The sequence below is a fragment of the Salvia miltiorrhiza genome, chromosome 8 (assembly GCF_028751815.1).
Source record: "Salvia miltiorrhiza cultivar Shanhuang (shh) chromosome 8, IMPLAD_Smil_shh, whole genome shotgun sequence".
Lineage (NCBI taxonomy): Eukaryota > Viridiplantae > Streptophyta > Magnoliopsida > Lamiales > Lamiaceae > Salvia > Salvia miltiorrhiza.
In genome coordinates this window covers 23,761,467-23,787,158 of record NC_080394.1, presented here as the reverse complement: position 1 = coordinate 23,787,158, position 25,692 = coordinate 23,761,467, and the positions used below count along the sequence as shown (strand labels likewise).

The following is a 25,692-nucleotide window of genomic DNA, read 5'->3' as shown; positions in this document are numbered from 1 at the left end:
GTATACAAAAATAAAAATGTTCATGTTTTGTGAGACAGATAAAAATGACAAAATGTTCATATTTTTATTAAACGAATGGGGTATTAAATTAATTTCGCCGATAAGCTGAACTAAAGAGTATGCACATTATACGTTAATATCTTGAGGAATCAAAATAAATTAGAAATTAATTCAAAATGTTCAAGTTCTAGATGAGCACTTTAGTCAGCATTGTTCAGAACTACTGAAGAAAAATCTTTATATATCATCTTCTACATTAAACTACCACTGCCTGACTAGCGGAGTAATCTCTCAATCAGCTAAAACGGCCATCAATTGTCATACTATTTTAACAGGAGTAATAAGCTGCAAGGATTGTAAATTACTTGAAAAAAATAAGCAGAGCATAAGCCAGAGACTCCTGCACATTAACAGAAAAGATGAAAGTTCAATGACTCAAACTCCAATACAAAATTTCTGCTATATCACAAGCTTAAATCAGTGCATCAAAAGCTATAGTAGGTTATTATTCATGAATATATTATACCGGACAAACTCACGTCCTCAAGGGGCGTTTACTATTCATGATTGAATATTTTTATATTCATCACTAGGATTTATCCAATTCTATCTCTTGCATTTGGATATGAATCTGAATCGAGAAAGTGAGCTTAGATAATAGAAACTATCAAGGGCCGCTAAAATATCCTAAAATTTCAATTCATCTTTGTAAACTATAGACCATCCAATACTATTTTTATGGGTTAAATATCAAATACAACCTCAAGGTTGTCCCCATTCGGACAAAAATAACCATATGACAACATTTGTCGCATTTAACACCCTAGGGTGTTGATTAGTATGCAAATTCATCCGGAGGCTTAACGTATGTCACTATTCCGTCCAAAAATTATTTTTTCTTTTATTTTTAATCTGTGTGGGCCCATCCAACGTCTTCTTTCTTCATTTCTCTTCTCCAACGGGATAACGTCCTCTTGCCACCGTCGTGCCTCCCTCATCTCACTCCATGACCATCCACACAAGCATGCTCAAATCAGTCGCCGCTGCCCGTGTATCAAGCGACACCACCGCCTCTGAAAATCCTAGTTCCCCAATTCCCCCGCCTCCCTATTTCGAATTCTGGCAACCACAACACTAACCATGGCCGCCGCTCTCATCAATACTCTCATTCTCTGTGTGCCGGACGGTCAGCAACCGTAAGCTACCGCCACCGACAACAACCATGACTCTCCATTTCGGTCGCACCCTTTTTCTCCTCCGCTCTCAGCAGCACCTCCGACAACCACTTTCGCCCTCCCTTCTTTCGAAATAGGATGCACACACCCAGACATAGATATTGTGCCACCCAAACCCACTACGCACACCTACTCCGGCACCTCCTCCTTCCTTGGCAACGGCAGCCATCGCGGCCTCCCTTGTCTCTAAATCAGAGGGCGGCGATAGGAATTTCACTGATTGCCTCTGTTTTCTTCTCTCTCGCCTTTCACCTTCTCCCCTTCCTCTACCCCTGAATCTCTGGATCCCCAACTTCCGGCCTCCACCCTCTCCCTTGATTTCTGGCGAGCAACAGCGACCAATAGGCTGCCGCTGTCGACGATTGCCTTCTGATTAAAAAAAATAAATCCAAACAGTGTTAACTTCTGTTAAGCTTCCGGATGAATTTTCACACTAATCGACACCCTAGGGTGTTAAATGCGACGAACGTTGCCATAAGGTTGTTTTTGCCCGTATGGAGACAACCCTGGGATTGTATTTAATATTTAATCATATTTTTATCTATTTAGGCTAATCTCCAAAAGTAAACGTCCCTAAAGCTTGTTAAATATATTGACAATTATAAATCAAGAGACACATTCCTCACCGCAATTAGCAAAGGAAAGACAGTCAAGAAAATGGATGGCAAAAGTTTTGATGCTTACCAAGATCAAGAAGAAGCATCAAGGGTGAGCCATGCAGGAGGAGGCCAAAATATGCTTGCATATTCAGGGAACATCAGTGTTGTCCCTGTTTCCCCAGTTTCCGATTCATACACACCAATATCCTGGCCACAAAATCCTTCAAACATACGCTTAACATCATCGTTCGCAACCTCATCATCAGCCGCTACAGTTTCTAATTCGTCAATGCAAGTACAGACATCCCCCCTGCAATCACACTCGAAACAGGTATAGTCGCCGGTGGCAGCAAGAATCTCATTTTGAAGAAACGAGTACCGATCCGTGTAGAAAACCCGAGCTGCCTTGAGTTCTTTTCTGGGAATATAGAAGGAACAATCATCACCTACAACAACAATGCACCCGTGATTCGCCTTGATATCATGCCAATTCGTCAACAGCTTAGACTGAGCATACATGGCGACGTCTACAACCGGCTGCTTAACTCGGAAAATGAGAGCGCAGGGTCCATTGACCTTCTCCATTTCCTCAACCAAAACCAACTCCCCATCGCACAACTCCACCAACCGTCTTTTGAAAGCGGGATCGCCATCGTAACTACCTATTCTCCACCCAAACTTGGAATCAAACGCCCAAATATCTCCAGAGGCATCAGCTGCACACAGCTTCCCCTTAACGTTCGCAACATCATAAAATCTCGCTGCTGCAAAATTATAGTCACCAACACTACCATGAAACAGAGTCCACTTCTTGCGGTCTGAGCTTATGCGCAACAGTCTACTACGGAGGTCGATTATCATCACAACATACTCGCCAGTCTCCGCGTTGGCAGAGAACACGACTTTCTTAGCGTATCTATAATCATAATAATCATCATTTTTCTTTGAAGGATTCACGTACCTACAGTGGCGGAGCCACAAAAAAATCGTGATGAGGCTGCATGAGAATAAAGAAAATGGACAAAATGATCTACACATTGAAAAACAAAAAACAAAATATACCCACCTTTGATAGAATATACTCCCTCCGTCCGCAATATCGTTTCCACATTGTGGACGGCACGGGTTTTAAGAAAAGTGGTGGATAGTAGTGGATATGTAGTGAGTGGAGTTTGGGTCCCACAATTGTTGTGAGTGGAAGTTTGTGGACCCTACTTCTATAAATGGAAGTGGAAACGATATCGCGGACGGACCGAAATGGCAAATGTGGAAACGATATTGCGGACGGAGGGAGTATAAATTATGCTCCCTCTGTCCAGCAAAAGTGTAACACTTTTGGTGGACACGGGTTTTCATAAAATAGTTGGTAGATGTGTGTTAAGTAGAAATGAATGATTGTGACTGAATTGAGTATGTTGCCATATAAAAATGAGTGGTTGTAGTTAAAAGAAGAAAGCACAATCATGTCCCAAAAAGGGAGGTGCTACACTCTTTGTGGACCACCCAATCGAATAAGTGTGTTACACTCTTAGTGAAGGAGTATCCATTATCAGTATTTTGCCCAGGTATACCAATTTCATTTAAATTATATATTAATAATTTGACTTAATATTTGTAATTTCTAATTTATAAACAAAAAAAAAAGAGCTCCACCAAGCGACAACCACCAAGCCACCATCGTTGGCCGATGATCACCACCGCCGACCATTGTGCTTTGCAAATCCACCACCGCCACCAATTTACTGATCCATCACTGATCCACCACCACACACTCTATTTTGATGTTTGGTGCTCGACGTTTGATCATCGAGTAATAAATTCAATTTGTACTATTGCTCGATTCCTCGATGTCAAGCAATCGAGCGTCCAACAATAGTTCGAATTGACTATTGCTCGACCATCAAACGTCAACCGGCATCGAGCACATCCAAATATGTGTGTGAGAGAGAGAGGCCATGCATTAAGTTGGGGCGCGGCAAGAATGTGGTGGTGTCGATGCGTACAAAGAGAGGTGAGGCACAAAATGTGGCGACGCGAGGCGAGGAGAGACGCATCGGCTACCAGGCGCGGCGAGCCATGAGGCGAGGCATAACGAGGCACCAAAGCAAGGCAATGTCGTAAAGGGATAGAGGCGTCGCGAAGAATCCGATATGGGGAATGGGCGTCGAAGGATGAGCGAGAGAAAGACGGATGTGGTCCCTTTTTTTCACCATTTTCACCTTTTTTTTTTCTTTTGGGTTATTTTATACAACCCTCCGTCCCATTTACCTTAGCACACTTTCTTTTTTAGTTTGTCCCATTTATAATGACATTTTCCAAAAATAGCATGCGGTTCCTACCTTCTCTACTCATATTAAATAAGTGGTCTCCACCCACTATACACTCTTAACACCTTAATCTTAATTTCCGTGTCCAAAGTAAAAGTGCCAAGATAAGTGAGACGGATGGAGTAATATTATTTTATTAAGGCCATAATTGTCATTTCACATAAAAACTCAATATATTTTACTCCCTCCGTCCCACGAAGCATGACACAGTGTCCTTTTTGGTATGTCCAACGAAGCATGACACGTTTCTAAAAATGACAAAAAAATTTACCCTTTATTCACTTTTTTCACTTTTTCACCAATCACACTTAACACACAAAATACCAATTTCTTAATTCACGTTCCGAAAAGAATTGTGTCATGCTTCATGGAACGGAGGGAGTATATGTTTTAATTTTGGTGTTATTTTATATTTTTTGTTTTTTAGAATAGATAAAAGTTACCATTATCCTTAAATATGTTTTATATTTAATTGTAAATTTAAATCATTTCTTTCGTTTTCCTTATTTTCAAAAAATGAGAAATGAAAACATGTGAAATTCATTTTTGTTCCTAATTTCCTAAAAATGAGAAATGAAAAAATATAAAATTCTTTTTTATACTAGAAAATACGACAAAGAAAAAAAAAGAGATTTAAAGGATATAAAAGAAAATTTGTAACCCTTATTTTTTGTCATAATAAATTTACAACTAAAAAGAATATACCCTAAAAGAAAATTTATACTTTGCATTTATTTATAGTATTATTGTAACCATTCTAATAAACTATTTTAATGATTTTTTTTAATCTTACTTTCTTAGTTAAAAGACATCTTTATCACTCATTTCTTTATTTTTATCCTCCCTATTTGATAAAAGTAACATCTTCATCTATTAAAAAAATTTTACTCCATTACATCACAACATCATGTATCACCAATTAAACTAATTAAAATTAAAATAATACTACCTTCGTCTCTTAAAAGTATGCACTTTTTTGTCGTTCTAGTATGTCCTATAAAAATTTGCACTTTTTCTTTTACTCTTTCATGATACATTCCCCTAACATTTATTAAAATTCGTAACACACTCTTCATGCACACTTTTATAGGACGAGAGTATATTTTTTTAATTTAAATTTAAATAATTAGAAATATATTTTAAATAAAATATATACTACATTCAAACCCTAAATTAATTAGATTTAAAACCCCTAAAAAAATTAAATTAAAGACAAAAACTTTATTTAAACCTAATCACTTAAATAAAAATAATAATCTATATATAAACATAAATAAAACAAACTTTAAACATAAAAATGCAACATAACATCGAATTCTAAATTTTCAATTTTTAATAATTATGTATTAATAATTTATACTAGTACTTTTTAAGTTAGGAGCAGCCCCTGCGTACCTGAGAGCGTAAGCCTTGCACACCTCAGACACGTGAAAATCCAGAGTATTCAACACCTTCGGCATCTCGACCGCCGGCGATATCTCGATTTTCCGGTGCGTCACCGGATTTATGATCCTCACTTTGTCGTTATCAACGTTCTCCAACTTGACCAACCAGAAGTCGGGGTTTTTGCTGTTTGGCAATTGGATGCGGTAGACGATCCTCTCGATCAGAATGAAGTAGGCGCCGCTGTGTTTGTGAATGGAATTTCGGCGGTCGTCAAAGAAAGGGAGCTCGATGGTTGGGAATTTGTAGGGTGGAGTGGAGGAGCGCCAGGAACGGCAGACGGCACGGAAGCGGCGGACGTCGATTCCGGCCACGAGGCTTTTGGCGATCTTGTCGAGAAGTTCCGGTGGAAGATCAGACCATGGAACGGCGATTCTAGGGTTCGGACGCTCCATTTCTGATAAATTTGTTGGCGAAGAGGGAGTTTTGAATTTGTTGCAACACAACTTTCTTCTCTGGGACCCAAATTGGCGCTCCTCTTCTTCAGCAATTTTCTATTCTTCTTTTCTTTTTTGGTGACTAATTATAAAAAAAAGGGGTTAATGGGTAGTATTTTTCCTATTTGAAAGACAAAAATAAAAATATACCCACTATAAAAAAAAATGTATAAAATGTACCATTTTGGGATTGAAATGACTAAAATACCCTTAAGACAAAAAGAAAATATCAAACAAATCATCTTTCCCCAAATCCAGTCCTATAGATGAGCATCTTGATGTGTTTATTAAACTTGTGCAAGATATCAAGTTGATTGGTGACAAGCATATTGATGATTTTACTCATGTTGGTGCTGCTCAATGTTATACCTGATTCATATAGTGATATCAAGTTTGCTACTCATTAAATATGGGCGTGATATTATTACTTTGGATATCGTCATTAATTCTTTAAAAAGTGAAAAACTTGATTTAAAGCAAGGGCACGGGGGAAGGGGGGGAAGCTTGAGGAGAAGGCTATGAATGTTAGGAGTAGACCTAAAAACAAATCCCAAAAATATGCTAAGAAAGAAAATGAATTAGGTGATAAAAAGAAAGCTCATAGTAGAGGCAGATCTAAGAGTAGATCAAAAGGTGGTCGTAAATGCTATAATTGTGGTGAACCTGGTCCTTATGCAAAAGAATGCCCTAAGAAGAAGCATGCGAATGTGGCCTCTACGAGTGAGACTTTAGGTGATGTGTTTGTTGTTACAAATGTGAGTGACTTGCATTTTGCGAACTCTGTGTCCGGATCTCTATGTGAATTCGAATGGCTTGTTGACTCTGGTTGTACCTTTCATATGTCTCTCTTTTGAAATTTGTTTTCAAAGTATGAAGAGGTTAAGTGACTCATCCAAAAACACCTAACGGATGGACTCGAATTTATACGAGGTCGTCCTAGGGTGGTAAGGTGACTCAAGTCGTCTCACAAGGAAGACTTAGCAGGGCTCTAATCGTATTGCTCACAAGAAACTTAAAAGAAATCTAAACACTCTAATCGGGTAATTGGGTCTGACACTTTCTCTCCGATTAACTAATGCGTAATTAAAATAAAGCATATAAAGTTAACTAGGCAAAAGATAGGAAGCCAATAAGAACGCAAGAAGGAAAACAAAGCTAAGGTTCTAAACTAGCAATCTAGAAAGCAATCATCAATTCAACACCATAAACAACGATTATCTAGGCGAAATAACATATTAACATTTAATCAAATGAATGTTAAGCAAACACATACAATCCAAGAGAATTCCGCAAGCAACTCAACGACGAACTAACTAGAACATGGTATTTGAACATTAACGAAATCAACAAGAGTTTCCAACTCCAACACTAAACCAAACGATCATAAACTTGTAAACATCAAAGATTAATAACTACCTAGGCAAGAAACTAAATCAAGCATAAGATTCGAATGCAAAGAAAATCTTAATCTCCATAAAAAGAAATCTCTAAACTTTCACCAACAAGAAGGGAAAAACGTAAGCAATAGCAACGAACTACGAATCACGTAGATTATCTAAACTCAACAACAATCATCTCTAATCATTACATCCATCAAAAGTATAAAACAAAGATTCAATTAACCAAAGAATTCATATAATCAAGATTATCTAAACTCAACAATAATAATCTCCAATCATCACATTCATCAAAGCATAAAACACAAAACTTAATTAACCAAAAGATTCATATAACCAAGAAAATATAGCATCAACAACAATGATCTTCAATCATCATATTCATCAAAGACAAGAAACAAAAACTCAAATAACCAAGGGATTCATAAGCAAAGAGAATCAAAGGGAGTTCTTACAAAACATAGCAATCCAAGGAAAACCAATCCGATGAAGTGTTAATTGACATCCAAAGCAATCCAATGAATCCACAATCGAAAGTAATTGATTTGAAACTCTAAAAACCCAAGGAAAAATGTGGAAATCGCCTCTAGAGGCTGCTGGGTTCGAAGATGATAAAGTGAAACCCTAGAAAGGGGTTTTTAATCGAAAAATCGTACTTTCGGATCTGAACAGAGGCGGCGGCGCCGTGGGACGGCGGCCGCCGTGCACGGCGCCGCCGTGTATGCCTTTCGCAGACTGCAATGCGCAGCATTTTTGTTTTGGTCCGTTCTCCCTCGTTTCAAGTCGGATTTTAGATCCGTTTTCGCCTACGAACTCGTATCGAGACGAACTTTGATTCTTCTTCAGACCATTCAACTAAATTCTGACTTTAATTTTGTTCACATATCAATCAATGTGAGCACAAAATCCTGAGACAACAAAATTAGCACAAAAGCTCAAATCATTCAACTCTTAAGTGAAAGAGACCAAAATAAAAGTCAATATAACACGTAAACACCCAGAGATTCATCACAAAATAGGGCTAAACAACCCCCCCACACTTGATCCTTTGCTTGTCCTCAAGCAAAGTCACGACACCAAAAGATAGTTCACAAGAAAACTTCCTCACCATTCACATCTCCAACCAATCTAAGTCTCTTAGCCTTTCACATTCCTCACGAGATGTTCATTGTTAAGACTTTAAGAAGCAACAACCACATGATACAATTCAATCCGATCAGACCCAATTCTCCGCTAGAGGTGAATTCCCTAATGTGATTGCCTTTATAATCAAATCCCATTTTCCTTGAAGATGATAAACAATCAAACCAAATCAAATTTTATACATCTTTCTTTTAAAGGTGATGTTATTCCATTCTCAATAGATGGGCCAACTTTCGTGAGATCAACACTTTTGGAGGTAATCCAAAATGTTCTCACGTGGTTTTCCATGCTCATAACACTACTGTCAGAGGAGCAGAGACCCAAAGCTATAGAAAACTTCACAACAAACCAACATTCAAACTCAAGGGATAAGATCGTAGGCTATCACAATGAAAACACTCCCTCTAGCATCTACCGGACAAATCACGTCAAGAATAGCTCATAAGGGTGTTGCATCCAAAACATTAAACAACTTACATCAAGAGAGGAATATGCATAGCCTGAGAGACAAAGATAGCAACCAAGCCAACACAAAGCATGAAATTTACTTGTGAACAAATCATCAAAGTGTGCATTATTACTTGAAGCCAAACAACAATCAAGATAAAGGAGACCATTTGCCCCACACAAGAAAGCCCAAGAACACAACAAAAAGGCACCCAAAGGATCAACAAACACCCCCCCACACTTAAAATCTAGCACTGTCCTCAGTGCTCGCAAAAATAGGGGTGAAAGAGAAAAACATCCCTGAATATCGATCCAGTGGTGAGTCTGTAGTGTCCCACGATGTCTGCCTCTCTCTCATCCAAAGAACAAGCAGTCTCCAACGCAACAACCTGCACCAAACAACAGATGCAACAAAACACAACACAGACAAAACGACAGAAAAATGAAACCAGAAAAAGCAAGAAAACATGGGTTGCCTCCCATGCAGCGCTAGTTTTTAAGTCGCCAGCCCGACTAAGAAGGTCCCTTAACCAAAATCCGATTGAAGCTCCAGCTGCCTTAACGCCCTTGTAAACTCATCTTCTTGAATTGCAGCTGCGGGTCCTCCAAATGAGTGCTCCATGCTCATATCCTGGGATGGCCCTCTATCCACACATCCAACGAAATTTAGTGACCCAACCTCATCCAGCTTCTCTTCCAGTAGCAAGGCACACAGAAGGCCTTGCTCTTTATCATATTCCTCGTGCAGCTTATCCAGAGATTCCTGCTCAATGTCAGCCTCATCCTGCAGGTTAGCAAGGAATTCCTCCACGATCTCGTCCTCCTCCTGCAGCTGATTAAGGAATTCCTGCACAATATAGTTCTCATCCAAAGCATCAAATGCTTCAACATAAGAGCAGGTTTGAATTAAGCGAGTGGGGGTAGTAGGTTTTTGATCAAAAACAGAGAATGTTACCGCTCTACCCGCCCCTACCATACTTACAGTTCCCGTACCCACATCGATGCGAGTACGGGTGGTAGCCATAAAGGGTCGGCCAAGTAGCACGAGATGCCCATTCTCGCCTCTAATCCCTTTTCCCTCATCAAGTACAACAAAATCAGTGAAAACACTAATCCCCCTCACGACCACCTCAACATCCTCAACAAGGCCTCGTGGGCTGCTAATGGAGCCGTCAGCTAGCTCTATCTTAATGTTCGTGCATTTCAGCTCTTTATTTCCCAACCTCTCAAAAATATCAAGCGGCATCAAATTGACTGCCGCGCCCAAATCAAGCATTCCCAAAACCTTTTCAACCCCACCTAAGCTAATATCAAAAATAAAGCTACCTGGATCTCCTTGCTTGGGTGGTGGTTGGTCTAGTGCAACAGTGACGGGTGGCAGTGGCTCACTGGGGCATTGGGTAGCCTTGATTGCCTGCACAGTTTTGCTTCTCCATCTCCCCATGGTTATTGGGGCCTTGTCCTTGACTACCTCAACGGCATGAGCTTGATGCGGCTGTTTGTCCTGGTTCGGGAACTTTTCGGTCGGCTGTTCTTGCTGCAGCTGATTCAGGGCTCCTGTAAGTTGCCCAACTGTAGTCTCGAGACGCTTGATGGTAGCACTCTGAGACTCCATGTTCTGTTTGGTCATCTCCATGAAAGACTGCATGGTGTCCTCGAGAGACGGCTTCTGTGGTTGAGCTTGCTTCTGAAACTGTTGGGGAGCATTCTGGTATTGCTGCTGCTGCTGCTGCTGAAAATTCCCTTGTTGTATAGGAAACTGTTGATACTGCTGATACTGCGGGGGCTGCTGTTGCTGATAAGCTTGAGTGTAGTTCTGCTGCTGAGCTCTCCAACCCGAGTTGGAATTTTGTTGCCCTTGATTAAACACGGGCCTCTGTTCAAATTGAGGCCTCCCCGGATAGCTCTGAGCAGCATAGACCTCTGCTTCTCCTTCAGGTGTGCATTCTCCCATGCGATGGCACGCGTTGGTTCCATGACCAAAATCGCCACATATGCCACATCCTTCTGCTGGTGGCGCATGAACTGGTGGAGCCTTCACCTGGTTCATCGTGAGGTGTTGTACTTGCCTCATCAGGTCCGCTACTTGCTTCTGAAGCTCATTGTTGGGAGCTACTGCATTGGCTTCAACCCTCCTTCCTCTAACTGATTTCTGTTGAGAACTCGCGGCAAGTGTTTCGAAAATCCCTTTGAGCTCATCAGCTGTCTTCCGGGCAATGTTGCCCCCTGCTGTACTGTCCACCATAAACTGTGCCGTCTGGATCAATCCGTCATAGAAGAACTGCATCAACATGACGGGTGCTAGCTGGTGCTGCGGGCACTGGCGGAGGAGCTCTTGGAATCTCTCCCAAGCCTCGTGGAGAGGCTCGTCAGCTCCTTGCATGAAGTTCATTATTTGGCTCCTAATCTCTTGAGTCTTGTGATTAGGGTAGTACTTGAGCATGAACTTCTCACACGCCTCTCCCCATGTAGTGATGGAGTTCGGCGACAGGGACAGCAACCACGTTCTCGCCCGGTCCTTGAGTGCGTAGGGTAAGCACTTGAGTCTCAACTGATCCTCGGTGAGTTCCAGCAGTGGGAAGGTCTGCACTTGGGTGCAGAAATCACGGATGAACTGCAAGGCGTCCTCACTGGGCATCCCATAAAAGAGCGGCAACAGGTTTGAATCATTGGGCTTCAGATTATAATTTCGGACCGCCGTGGAAAGCACTATAGCTGACATGCTAGTGGTCCCAATAACTGGCCTGGAAAAATCTCCCATGTACTGAACATTCTGCTCCGCCATTGCTTCTTGGTCAGGATTGGGCCAAGCTTCTTCTTCTTTTTCAGAATGCACTGAAAGTGTCTCCTCAAAAGCTTCCAGAATGGGATTGGAAGCAATTCTCTCTTCACAATTTTTCTCTCGAAACTGTGATTCCACAAAACTTCTCGAACTGGACTCGGACTCCTTCTCCAGGCTTGAAAGAACCTCCCGAGGTCGATGAATGTTGTCGTAGTAAGGTGCAAGCTTTCTCTTCAAGCTTCTACGTCCTTGCATACACAACACGAACAAACAAATCAAACGCACCGGAGGGAGAAAATAACCGAGTCAAAAGAAATAAACAAAAATAAACACGGAAAACAATGCAACACAATCAAATGCCTAAAGCCTTCCCCGGCAACGGCGCCAAAATTTGACTCATCCAAAAACACCTAACGGATGGACTCGAATTTATACGAGGTCGTCCTAGGGTGGTAAGGTGACTCAAGTCGTCTCACAAGGAAGACTTAGCAGGGCTCTAATCGTATTGCTCACAAGAAACTTAAAAGAAATCTAAACACTCTAATCGGGTAATTGGGTCTGACACTTTCTCTCCGATTAACTAATGCGTAATTAAAATAAAGCATATAAAGTTAACTAGGCAAAAGATAGGAAGCCAATAAGAACGCAAGAAGGAAAACAAAGCTAAGGTTCTAAACTAGCAATCTAGAAAGCAATCATCAATTCAACACCATAAACAACGATTATCTAGGCGAAATAACATATTAACATTTAATCAAATGAATGTTAAGCAAACACATACAATCCAAGAGAATTCCGCAAGCAACTCAACGACGAACTAACTAGAACATGGTATTTGAACATTAACGAAATCAACAAGAGTTTCCAACTCCAACACTAAACCAAACGATCATAAACTTGTAAACATCAAAGATTAATAACTACCTAGGCAAGAAACTAAATCAAGCATAAGATTCGAATGCAAAGAAAATCTTAATCTCCATAAAAAGAAATCTCTAAACTTTCACCAACAAGAAGGGAAAAACGTAAGCAATAGCAACGAACTACGAATCACGTAGATTATCTAAACTCAACAACAATCATCTCTAATCATTACATCCATCAAAAGTATAAAACAAAGATTCAATTAACCAAAGAATTCATATAATCAAGATTATCTAAACTCAACAATAATAATCTCCAATCATCACATTCATCAAAGCATAAAACACAAAACTTAATTAACCAAAAGATTCATATAACCAAGAAAATATAGCATCAACAACAATGATCTTCAATCATCATATTCATCAAAGACAAGAAACAAAAACTCAAATAACCAAGGGATTCATAAGCAAAGAGAATCAAAGGGAGTTCTTACAATACATAGCAATCCAAGGAAAACCAATCCGATGAAGTGTTAATTGACATCCAAAGCAATCCAATGAATCCACAATCGAAAGTAATTGATTTGAAACTCTAAAAACCCAAGGAAAAATGTGGAAATCGCCTCTAGAGGCTGCTGGGTTCGAAGATGATAAAGTGAAACCCTAGAAAGGGGTTTTTAATCGAAAAATCGTACTTTCGGATCTGAACAGAGGCGGCGGCGCCGTGGGACGGCGGCCGCCGTGCACAGCGCGCGCCGTGCCACGGCGCCGCCGTGTATACCTTTCGCAGACTGCAATGCGCAGCATTTTTGTTTTGGTCCGTTCTCCCTCGTTTCAAGTCGGATTTTAGATCCGTTTTCGCCTACGAACTCGTATCGAGACGAACTTTGATTCTTCTTCAGACCATTCAACTAAATTCTGACTTTAATTTTGTTCACATATCAATCAATGTGAGCACAAAATCCTGAGACAACAAAATTAGCACAAAAGCTCAAATCATTCAACTCTTAAGTGAAAGAGACCAAAATAAAAGTCAATATAACACGTAAACACCCAGAGATTCATCACAAAATAGGGCTAAACATTAAGTATGGTCACGTGTCCATGGCTAATGAGAAGAAGTGTAATGTGGAACTGGTGATGTCTCCTTAAAATTTGCTTCTGGTAATGTGCTTATGTGAGACATGTTCCTGATCTGTGTTACAACTTACTTTTATGTGCTGCAATTGAAGATGTAGGTCTAGAAAGGAGATGGGAAAATGGTGTTACGAAACTCATGAAAGGGTCTTTGGTTGTGTTTAAAGCTGAAAAACAAAATAACCGTTATATATGTCATGATGACTATGTTTCTAATAATGTGAATTTTGTGCAAAATGATAAGACTTTACTTTGGCATAATAGATTAGGTCACATGAGTAATAAAGGGCTTGAAATTCTTTAAAAAGATAATGTGTTTGGTAATGATAAATTATCCATTGTGTCGTTTTGTGGCTCATGTGTGCTAGGCAAGCAATCCCATGTGCAATTCCTTATTTCATCGTTCCCTAATTTGTCTAAATGCTCTACTGTGCTTGAGTACCTACATGCTGATGTATGGGGCCCTTCTTCTATTCCTACACGTGGTGGGATTAGATATTTTCTTTCTGTGATTGATGATTTCTCTAGGAAGGTTTGGGTGTTTCTCATGAAGAACTAATCTGATGTGTTTGAAAAGTTCAAAAATTGAAAAAACCTTATGTAACACCCCAATTTTCATAAACTTTTCAATTTAAAATCTTGAAAAAAAAAATCAATAGTTAAAATAAAATTTATTGATTAACAAAGTTAAAAATAATTCAAAACGCACTTGCTCAAAAACTAATATTGTAACATGAAATAAAAACGATAAACTGAAAAGTAACAAGTTCAATTTAAATTTCCATAGAAATACTAAATCTCTAGTCATTCTCGACTTCCATGGCCACCTCGACTCCAAAACTGCAAAATTGAAAAGCTAAGGGGTGAGCATATATTGAAAATATATTCAGTGAGAAACCATGCAAATTCACATACGCTTACACATGCAAATAATTTATGTTGTCATACACATATACTGATAATCTGGTGGGCGAACTGAAAGCCCTTGAAACTGATCTTGTATCTGGACATGATATACTGAACATGTAACTGAATTTCTGATCATGTATCTGGACATGATAAACTGAACATGTAACTGAATTTCTGATCATGTATCTGGACATGATAAACTGAACATGTATCTAAACATGGCTGAGCAAGTATATCAAACATGAATTAAAAACATAATCAAACATATATGAATATAACCACAAGCACATAATCCCTTACCTTAATATCGAAGCTAATAAATCAAAATCGAAATGAGGGTCTTAATCGCACCGCACCTAATTCAATAAATATAATACTTCAATAAAAAAACCTACAATAACTTAAACTAAAATCCTATAAACAAACGAATCTATATAATCGCTAAAGTATATATATAGCCTAATTGCGCATATATATATATATATATTATACCTATATATTCTTTATACTTCAATAAAAAAACCTACAATAACTTAAACTAAAATCCTATAAACAAACGAATCTATATAATCGCTAAAGTATATATATAGCCTAATTGCGCATATATATATATATATATATATATATATATATATATATATATATATATATTAGCTTCTATAGAAAAGCCCCCTTAGAGTAAGAAGTAAGAAGTATTTTAATCCATTGATTTAATCATAATTAACGGTTCAGATCTCATTCGAATAATAATTTTTGTAATTAATAACATCCATCTAAATTAGTTTTTTATGCGAAAAGGTTATAGTCGTCCATTCGATTTCTACCAAATTATAGAATTGTAATCAAATCCCAAGATTTTCTCACTTTCCTTGTAGATGATGATTGGAAGCGATTTTCTACGAACTGAAATTACATATTTTTGCAGTCATTTTTGCTTGTTCACATTAGTTTCATCCTCCGAACTTATACAAAATAAAAATTAGGGCGACATCTTGCAGAAGGTGGGGCTGCGTCTGAACCTGTTCGAGAAGGTAACTATATTGGTTCATACTTTATGGGGTTCTTGATCTATCCTATTTGTGTGTTTCTTTCTAGTTTTCTATTCGGAATTATTGAGTGTTCATGTGATTCCATATTGTTTATGTATAGTTCGTGCTTTTTCGTTTTTTTTTTTTATGGATTTCTTAATTTTTTTTTTGGATTTATTATGTGTAGTTCTTGGGTTTGTTCGAGAAATAAAAACTGGGGGTTTTCATTTTTTTAACATTTTATTGGGTTTTTCATTTTTTTTCATGGATTGTTCAGAAAGTTCAATGTATTTTAATTGCTATGTTCGTTTTATGATCGAACGTAAGAAAATAAATAGGTACCCAACTTGCGTATTCTGTATTTTAGAATCGAACACTTTTTATTATGTGTTTCTCCACAATTTAAACTTGCATTCCTGCGAACTTATGGTCCTTTTTATGAACATTTTATCATTTTTTTGTGATTTTGTGGTTCTTGATATTGGTCCACCATGTTCAATAGTTGTTGTTTTTTGTAGTGTTTTCGTCTCCCCTTGGATTCTGACTTTTTTTCGTCCAACCATAAAACAATATCAATGTATTGTTTGGACTTTTTTAGTTGTTTTATGTGGTTCCAGAATGTGTGTAATTATTTAAAACCTTAGATGCAAAATATAAGGATAAACTTTTAATATTATCTTAATGATGGTGTGTGATGTGTTGAATTTAATTCATTTTAATTCATAAAATTACTGAATTGGCTGCAGATTATCTCTATCTATAATGTTCATCAGAAATATATAACATGTTCATCTCAGATTGATTGTGGTATTCATCTAATATAATTTGATATCAAAATTGAAGCAAGTATGAATAATTGTATTCTTTTGTTTTAGGTTTGGTTATTGGTTAGGAGATTCAATGAGCCACAGCAGTACAAGCCCTTTGTTAGCCGGTGCTGCAAGGTGATCTGAAGATTGGAAGTGTTAGAGAGATGAATGTGAAGTGCATATTTGTTATTTAGAATTTGTGTTGCACTTATTAATGTAATTTAGTGAACACTGTACTTTTTTTATGAATAAATACTAAAAGAATGTTGCACATATTTTTTTTTTTTTTTTGTATTTTGTTGTAGTATGATAGCTAGAATAGCAAAGGTGATGAATATGAAAAGAAAATTGGTAGATCTATTATGTTGTATCATTCTAAATATTCTAAGTTGTAGATTCATCAAATTGTGAAAGTTCAACGTAAATATATAATATGTTCATTAATTAAGTTCGTTAAATAGTGTGATATAGTTCAATAAAAATCAGATAACGTTCATTATATAATTTTGAAGAACATGTTTAAAAAATATAACGAACAAAGTGAGTTGTTCGTTACTTTGTGATACAAGGTCAATAAAAATCAGATAACATTTCTGACGAACATATTAAAAAATATAACAAACAATGGAGTTGTTCGTTACTTTGTGATACACATTCAATAAATCAAATAATTTTCATTATATAATTTTGTGAATAATTCAATTTAGGAGAAGAAGAAACGTAAAGTTAATAATATAAGAAACGTATTTTCAATAAAATCTTCCTAAAATATTTTGATTTGGCTAAGAATAATAATGATAGTTTAATCAAAAATTGGATTATAAAACCTTAATCTACCAAAAATAGTTCAATCAATATATACATATACGGTTATATCAAAATTGGAGATTACAAAAATGTCCTTTTTAATAAAAGGGACGTATGGTATAAGATTAGATGATAGCAGTTTGATTTTGTTAAATAAAGGGTTAGGATTGCTTCTCACTTCTTAAGACATTTGAGCTTCTCACTTCGTATAGAGTGCGTACACAGTAAGTTCAAAAAATATATTGAACATATGATAAACTTCGTTGAACTCATTACAATATGTTAACATTTTACAAACATTTATGTGGGGGTTTATGTTTCGAACTCCATGTGTTCAACCGAAAAAGCTATGAACATGTTTTCAATTAATTATGCCCAATGTATATATAAGATGTAACTGAATCTTCCTAAAATATCGTCTAATATTATAATGATTTGATTAGCACTAAATAAGGATACAAACGTATATGGTAAATAAGCAATTTACAAACCTGCCCTTCAACGGATGAATTAAAATGAAGGGCCAAGATTAACGGATGTAGTAAAATGATAGGCCAAGATTACTTCTCCCTTCTTTTTCATATTTAGTGCTTTTTCATTGAACCATTGCCTATATATATATATATATATATATATATATATATATATATATTATACCTATATATTCTTTAACCATATGAAAAGTACATGATTCTGTAGACGAAAACTTTTAAAGAACCAAACTATTTTTTTTTTTTTAATTCAAGAACAACCTAATTATTAATATCCTTACTCTATTTCGAAAATACGCAGTACTCGTCCAACTCATCTATACTATATTAAAAAGGGAGTTTTCAATTTGAAATTGATTTCAAATTGATTTAGGTGGCAATTTTGTAAATACTAGAAAAATTAAAGTCAAAAGTTCAAACTCAAATTAATATATTTGTAAATTTTATGCACGTTTAATTATGTACACATAACACCATTAACTTTTCTTTAAAAGAAACTACCGTTAATTTTTTAATATTCCATTTAATATGCATATCAAATTAAAGATCACGATAAGATCTTTAATTTGATATATTTTATGTAAATAGTATTTGATTTAAAATGTACAAATTAAATTTGTTTAAATATTAAAATTTTATAAATTTCTCTCTCCTCCCTCATCTTTTTGAAAAAAATGTATTTTTGATTATTTTTTATTAGTATTTTTTTTATTTTTTTAACTTATTTTATTGACTTTTCATAATATCAAATTTTATAATTGTAATTTTTTTTATTTTTAATACTCAATTCTAATATATTTAGTTAAAAATAATTTTTATTATATTTATGAGTATAATAATTAAATTAATATTATTTTTTATATAAATATAAAAATTAAAAAATATTTTTCCGTGCATTGCACGGGATGCAAATGCTAGTTAGATTGAAATCTAAGACTATTAGACTATTCATAGATTAAATGTAATTAAAAAAATATTATCTTTAGTAAAATAATGTAAATAATTCCAATTGAACCATGAAACACTGTTTCGAACCTTATTCTTCTAATTAAATACTAACTGACAGAAAAAATAAAATAATAGTTTATAAAAAAAAACATAAACATCATATCTTGGAATACTAATTCTCGATCGCAACTGTGCATGTGTGTAAATATGTGTATAGCCGTCCCTAGTAAATTGAAATTTGACGGTTTCAGTCATACTATGAATATCTCCTTTACTTACAACTGCAATTAAAGTATTTTCAATATAAACTGACACTCCTATATAGGGATGTCAATCGGGCCAGCCATCGAGTTTTGGATTGGAGATTTTTTCGGGTTGTAAATCTTCAACTCTAACTCTAAATGTTCGAGTTTCGGGCTAGCCCATTGGACTAATCTGGTTAAAGGCGTAAAAATAAAATTATCATTTGTAATTTATTATTCTTAATGATCTAATGTATAATATATAAAATATACATAGATATTAAAGATATAAATTATAGGGTTAATTTGTTTAAAATCCACAAACTTCACACAATTTTTGGTTTTTCCCAAAACAAATAAAAATGTGTTCTAAATACACAAACTTTCACATATTTTGGAATTTCCCACAAAAGTCAATTCAGATAAAATTAAATCTGTCTTAGAGTCGAATTTTTTGTCGTGTAATATCTTAAAGGTTTAATTTGGTACAATTTATTTTACAATAATTAAAATATCCAAGTTTTATAGTATATAACATCATGATCATATATATCTTCCACGTCAACAAAATTCAGTGTCACGCCAGATTCAATTTTGTCTGAATTGACTTTTATGGGAAATTTCAAAAATTATGAAAGTTAATGTATTTAGAGCAAACTTTTATTTATTTTGGGAAAAATAAAAAATTGTGTAAAGTTTATGTATTTAAAACAAATTAACCCTAAATTATATAGAAAAGCATAAAATGCAAAAATATAAGATATCCAAGATTGCATAACCTATAAAATAAGTTAATAACAATAAAATGTTCAACTTTGTTAAAAAAATAAAAATAAAATATTCAACAATAGTTTAAAATTAAAGAAACAAAGCATCTCAAAAAAAATCTCAAACACTAAAGGCCTAAACTATAAAAAAAAAAATCAGTAGCTCGACGGGCTGACCCGCTTCAACCCGCCAGCCCGAACGGGCTAACCCGATTTATAATCGGGTTGCGATTTTTCAAGCCTAACTCTCTAATTTTGTCGGGTTATTTGGGTCGGCCCATGGGTTTCAGGATGGATTGACATCCCTACTCCTATATAAGTTAACGGACACAAAACATACCGGTGATGAAAGGAGAAAAATTCAGGATAAAACTTGGAAGAAACACTCGACTGTTTTCAACAAATATGATTTTTCGCTTGTGTCTCTGGCGTAAGAAATCGATCCCTTATTTATACTAATTTTTAAGGGGAATCTGATAAGTATAAAAATAATATTTTATGTATATCAGTTTGCGCATTTTAAAAACATTAACTCATCTTGCACACATATGTATCAATCTATTATCTATAGGCATAGTCGATTAATACCTCCAAATACATTTTGCGCATTTTAAAAACATTAACTCATCTTTGGCATATGTGTATCGATCTATTATCTGTTGGCATAATCAATTAATACCTCCAGCATAATCCATTATACCGCCAAAGCATAATTGATTATATCAACCGCATATTTACATAAAATTAAAATGAAACCTAAGTACAATCAACTATGTAACCATTTGTTCCTGAGTCGTCTGTGACATTGTGTAAGCAACAACTATTAAAGAAAAGAAATGGATATAGAATGTAGATGATATGAAATTTGGGTATTTTTTGTAGACACTTATGAGAAGTTGGGTATTTTTGCAAAGCCCCCATGAATTATTATTATTATTATTCAGGTTTTAACTAGTGAACATGGGATTATTATCTTTAATAAACTCTTAAAAATGTAAATGCATGTTATATATATCAAAGAATACTAAAATGTGTGAGTTTAATCAGAGCTGAGCAACCCTAAAAGCAAGGCTTGTCAATGAATCTATACGTATAACCCCATTTAATGAATATACAGCATCACCTCTTCAATCCCCTCTACATCCTACCTACTTCTGCAGCCCTACTTATAAACTTACCAAGAGACTAACATCCTGTTATTGGTATCACCTAACAACAATCATCTGTACTTGTATCTCCGCATTTCATCACTCTGCTTCGCCTTTTCACAACAACTACTCAGGTGAAGCGAATCAAGAGACTTACAGTTGGTCGTTCACTTTCTTGATTTGGGCGTTCGCTTGGGGGGTTTTGAAGATGTTTCTACCCAGGGGATCATTTATTTTTCAGCAACAAGTCTCAAGAGTCAAGGCTTCGGGTTTACCTCTGCCATGGAAGAAACGAGATCCTCTCGCGATTGGGATCTCCTACTTTGGAGACGCGTTTGGCTTCTGTTCGGGGGGGTCCAGGCGGGGCCAACATTAATGTTGTCGAATTGTAGCTCTCCCAAGCTGCCTAATGAGTAGCTGTGCGCTACGCTGCCTGATGAAGAATACAACGATGATCTGGTGAATTTGCTGCTGCCATCATCGCGACCAACTCCAGCACCAAAAGGGTTCTGCTGAGTACTCGGAACTGGACTCAGCGGATCCTTAGCCCTTCCATCTACTGAAAAACAACCACAAAGTGGAGAGATTACGTATAAGCATGCACATTTATGCAACTATACATAAATCCTATTTCAAGAACATCTCCAAGTCGAAAATAAGAGGAAGTTTACCTATATGAACAGGACGACTCCAGTGTTGGGATTGGAAAGGAGAAGGAATATTGAGAACTGATGTCGATGGTACACTTTTGTGATTGAAAAGTGGGAGATATCGCCTCCGCAGATAATTTGATGATTTTCCAACACAGGATGAGAGACAGACTAATAGAAACAGTGAAGCAAAAGAGAAGGCTAAAACAAAAAGTGGGTTTATCTTCACTTGAAATAAGTCATAGCCGCGAGATTTACCAGAATATGGAAATGCTTTTCCAGCTTCAAATAGAGCGACCCCGAGAGTCCAAGTGATGCTTCCGGAACCAACTATCACATGGCTATCAGGAATGTGCAATCCTTCTCTTAAGAGGAGCACTACATATGGAGCTCTGAAGCAGTATTGTTCGATGAAAGGCTGAGGAACAACACTGTTCTTCGCAACAATCCAAGACTTATCACAAAATTCACGGCCTTTCTCTAATACGTCATCAAGAGTAGCATCAGGTGTCAAGTTGAAAAAACGGTATACAACATAGAAACCTGACATAGCATAAAACCGGCCACGAGGACGAGGTAGATTTTCTGCAAGAGCACATGGATGAAGCCCACAGTCAATTCCTATGCTGTTGTTCGACCATTCAGACCTATTGACAGCAGCTTTGGCGAGTGAACTGCATTCGGGCCAATTTGGAACTCCTATAAGCTCAACTGGAACTCCAGCAGAACTCCCACCTTCTAAAAGTGAACAATGTCTACACGTATATTGTTCTCTGTAACCAGACTGCAAACAAGGATGATTAATTTCAACTTTTCCACTTATCAGATCTGCATTACTGATACGAGGAAGCCTTTTGAGAAGATGACCAACAGATTTATCAAATGCGTCATTGAGACCATATCCAGCTAAAGAATAGGCACTTAGATGATGGTTAACAGGGCCGATGCCAAGTTTTAAGCTCGTCTCATCGAGGTCGCCTTGTTTACCTTCAAAAGTAACCTGAAGTGATGAACCACCCAAATCAAGTGCACCATAAGTTTCCTTCTCAGGGATGGAACCCAAGACCTTAGTGTGATAATTTAAAGCTATCCATCCATAATAAGCTTCCTCAACTCCTGTGATAGTTTTAACCCATTCCTTTTTGCACAAGAAAGGTGAACTTTTCAGGATCAACCAAGCATTCTCAAGCAGCCATTCAGAATCTGAACTCGGTAGTCTACGAACTCCAGCTGTAGCATGAAGAAAGAGAGAAGTACTCCTATGTGAGTTTCTTGGAATTTGTTTCTCAGCCCATTCAATAAGAGGTTTAATTGCTTCCTGACCCAGAAATGTTATGCACCAATTTGTCAAACCCGGGCTCAGTCTCCATTCTGTTGTAAGCCCTTCCCCTCTGGGAAACGGAGTTCCCAGAGGAATCTTCAGGCATTGATTTTAGTGATATAGGAAGATTGTTATCCTTTTCGTGACTAACAGAAGCCTGATATACATAAACACGTGTTCCAGTGCTACCACAGTCTACGATAACATAGAACTTGGTAGTTCCTCTAGACCAGTTTGTGTAAAGATATTGGAGACCAAATGACAGACATGAAATAAGAAATAAGCCAATGAGAATGCAGATTACTGTAATCCACCTCTTCTGTCTGGATGAAGTTCCTGGTGATAACTTCTCCTTAGAAAAACTTGCTACTTCATTTTCTTTCTGAAAGATATACGGTGGCAATGCATAACCTAAATTTCTTTCTACTCCAGCATTTTGATTTCCTTCTTCTATATCAAGCCGATGATAAGTAGACAAATCCTGAAGGGAAGATGAGAGTCTCAAATTACTCTTTTTCTCAGGTTTGGGGAGACCACTAAGAGAACCAGGATTTGGCGACCCGGGTGATTTATTAGATGCTTTCAGTGCTGATAAACGACTCAGTCCGGGAGAAAATAATTCTGAAATTTTGCTGAAGACCATTTTTGCAGGGAGACAAAGTAGCAATGGTGACAGGTGCAACCCCCTCTAGAACAAGTTACAAGAAGTTGGCAGACCACATGTAAGATTGGCACTCATGGGATGCAATGAACAAATTTAAAATAACAAAAAGAGTCCTGCAAAGTCCACATGATAGAAAAAGCCATGTCAGTTGATGGAGGTGAAGCATTCAATGACTAAAACAAAGTACACAAAATTATAGCTTTCACATATGAACAAAAGATATAATGTATAACTTGATATTTTCCTGTTACCAGTTTTCCCATGACTTACCAGAAAAGAATCTTAGAATACAATCTGAATACCAAATCAAATCTTGCCTGGTGTTCTCAAACAATTTAAAAAGATCATAATAATTTAATCAGAGTGGTAGTAAGTAAGTGCGTCCACAAAACTGGGCATGCTTGATGTCCCTATCGAGAAGGAGGGAGAAGCTAACAACTATTAAAATATCCTTTCATCAATATCAGAAGGCGTGATTGTAAATTAGCTTTTCTATGAGTATCTGTCATCTTTGCAACAAGTAAAACTCCACTTGATTACAAATAAGAACTGAACCATTTCTTGAGTATTATAAACGAAGCTGCCTCCATAGGCATAGCTAAAAGATCATTGTTCCAGAAATAAGGTAAGAAAAAGCAGTGTTCAACTTGCTACTCACATACAAAGGGTTACAAAAACAAGGATGCGTAATTTGGCTAGCTTATAACAACATTTCCTAGAAAAAATCCTAAATCTTCTTGAAGAAGACCTATTGAATTCCAATGAAAACCATCTATCCACTCTCAAACTTGTCATATCTCCAACCAAATCTAAATTAACAAAGCTCACCTTTCCTCTATGAAAATGCCCACTCATCCCTAGCAAGTATACAGCTGGTCAATAACTCAAACCCAGTATGAATAAAAACCAAATCATTCTGAATTTGGAAACTAGAAATTGAAAATTAGTCACATGATAACCAACCCATAGAGCTTCAACTTAGTACAACACAACTCAAGAAAAATGTTCCACTCACAAGGAGAAAGCGATACGAGACAATTATAAATTAAGTTTCACAAAAGCTTATTGTCGACCCTGATTTCAGACAAGTTGCAAAAAGCTCTACAATGCAAATCATTCAGAGAACCAGTCGTGTAGAAATGAAAGATGGAATCTTGATATCAATCAAGAGCAGCTCGTCTCATTTCTTATAACTGTTAGATCATTGATGAAGCCATCCAATCCATAATGCTTGACGCTTTCGCAACTCATTCATCATTAAAGCACTTTTAATATAAGATTCAAGTCAATTCTGATTTGCTCTCAACTCTCACACTTGCTACTTTCAATTATATCAACGTTCAAATAGCAATCACCCTACCCCTCGAGATCCCTAAATAATTATCTCTTGGAGCTATATATTTTCACATCAGAGATCACTGAACCAGCCAAATGGGACAGCAAAAAAATAAAAGTCAAGATCACAGATCTTAAAACCACAAACAAGAAATGCACAAATGCAGGGAGATTAGAGATATCGATCCAAAGAAGCACAACAGCCGCTGTAGGAAAAGAGTTTGTATTACCATCAGATCACTGGAAAGTTGGAATTGATTGCCCATGTTGGGGCTCCGCAAAGTAAGATCCAAATTCGGGAATGGAATTCTCGTTTTCTACCGAAACAGAGAAACAAACAAAAGAGCCAACATCTTCTAGTGTTGGACTCTCTCTGTGTGTTCTGTTCTGTGATGGGGTAAGGGAGGTTTGAAACCTTTTCTATTCAACAGAAAATAAACAAAATAAAATAAAAATGAAGATGAGTTTTGTTTCTCGAATTTTCTACTTTCTAAACACACACACACACAAAATTCCCTCGAAAATAAATAAATAACAAGAAGAATATTTTTTATGTTATTCGTTCAGATTTAATCGGTTATTAAATAAAACAAAATTATACTTGCACGGATTATAAACATTTGATAGGCAATTGTTTTTTTTATATATATTTGGGAAGGGGGAGCGGTGGGGTTTGATCCCTAGACCTCACTATTTACAGACAGGAGCTCGTACGGCTTGGTGTCCCCTTGAGGACTGATAGGCAATTGTTAGTAGTTTA

General features: G+C 36.6%; 1 protein-coding gene and 1 pseudogene across 3 annotated transcripts; both read right to left on the bottom strand.

Annotated features, from left to right (window-relative positions):
• Nucleotides 1–141: 141 nt before the first annotated feature.
• Nucleotides 142–6,263, bottom strand: LOC131002001 (F-box protein SKIP23-like). Of its 3 annotated transcripts, none has more exons than XM_057928673.1 (3): nt 5,557–6,263; nt 1,920–2,795; nt 142–400 (listed from the first exon to the last, which is right to left on the bottom strand). In XM_057928673.1, exons 1-2 carry the CDS (start codon nt 5,997–5,999, stop codon nt 1,925–1,927), a joined length of 1,314 nt encoding a protein of 437 aa, XP_057784656.1. In that variant the 5' UTR covers nt 6,000–6,263; the 3' UTR covers nt 142–400; nt 1,920–1,924. The 3 variants fall into 3 exon arrangements, with proteins under 3 accessions (XP_057784656.1, XP_057784657.1, XP_057784658.1); XM_057928674.1 differs by lacking the exon at nt 142–400 and adding an exon at nt 656–1,604; XM_057928675.1 differs by lacking the exon at nt 142–400 and adding an exon at nt 656–1,601.
• A 14,537-nt stretch (nt 6,264–20,800) lies between these two features.
• On the bottom strand, nt 20,801–25,374 carry LOC131002000 (probable apyrase 7; annotated as a pseudogene).
• Nucleotides 25,375–25,692: the final 318 nt, after the last annotated feature.

Coding starts and splice junctions, on each gene's coding strand:
- LOC131002001 (XM_057928673.1), bottom strand. CDS start 5,999: ATGGAGCGTCCGAACCCTAGAATCGCCGTTCCATGGTCTGATCTTCCA. Junction 2,796..5,556: donor TGCAAGGCTTACGCTCTCAG/GTACGCAGGGGC, acceptor CCGCCACTGTAG/GTACGTGAATCCTTCAAAGA.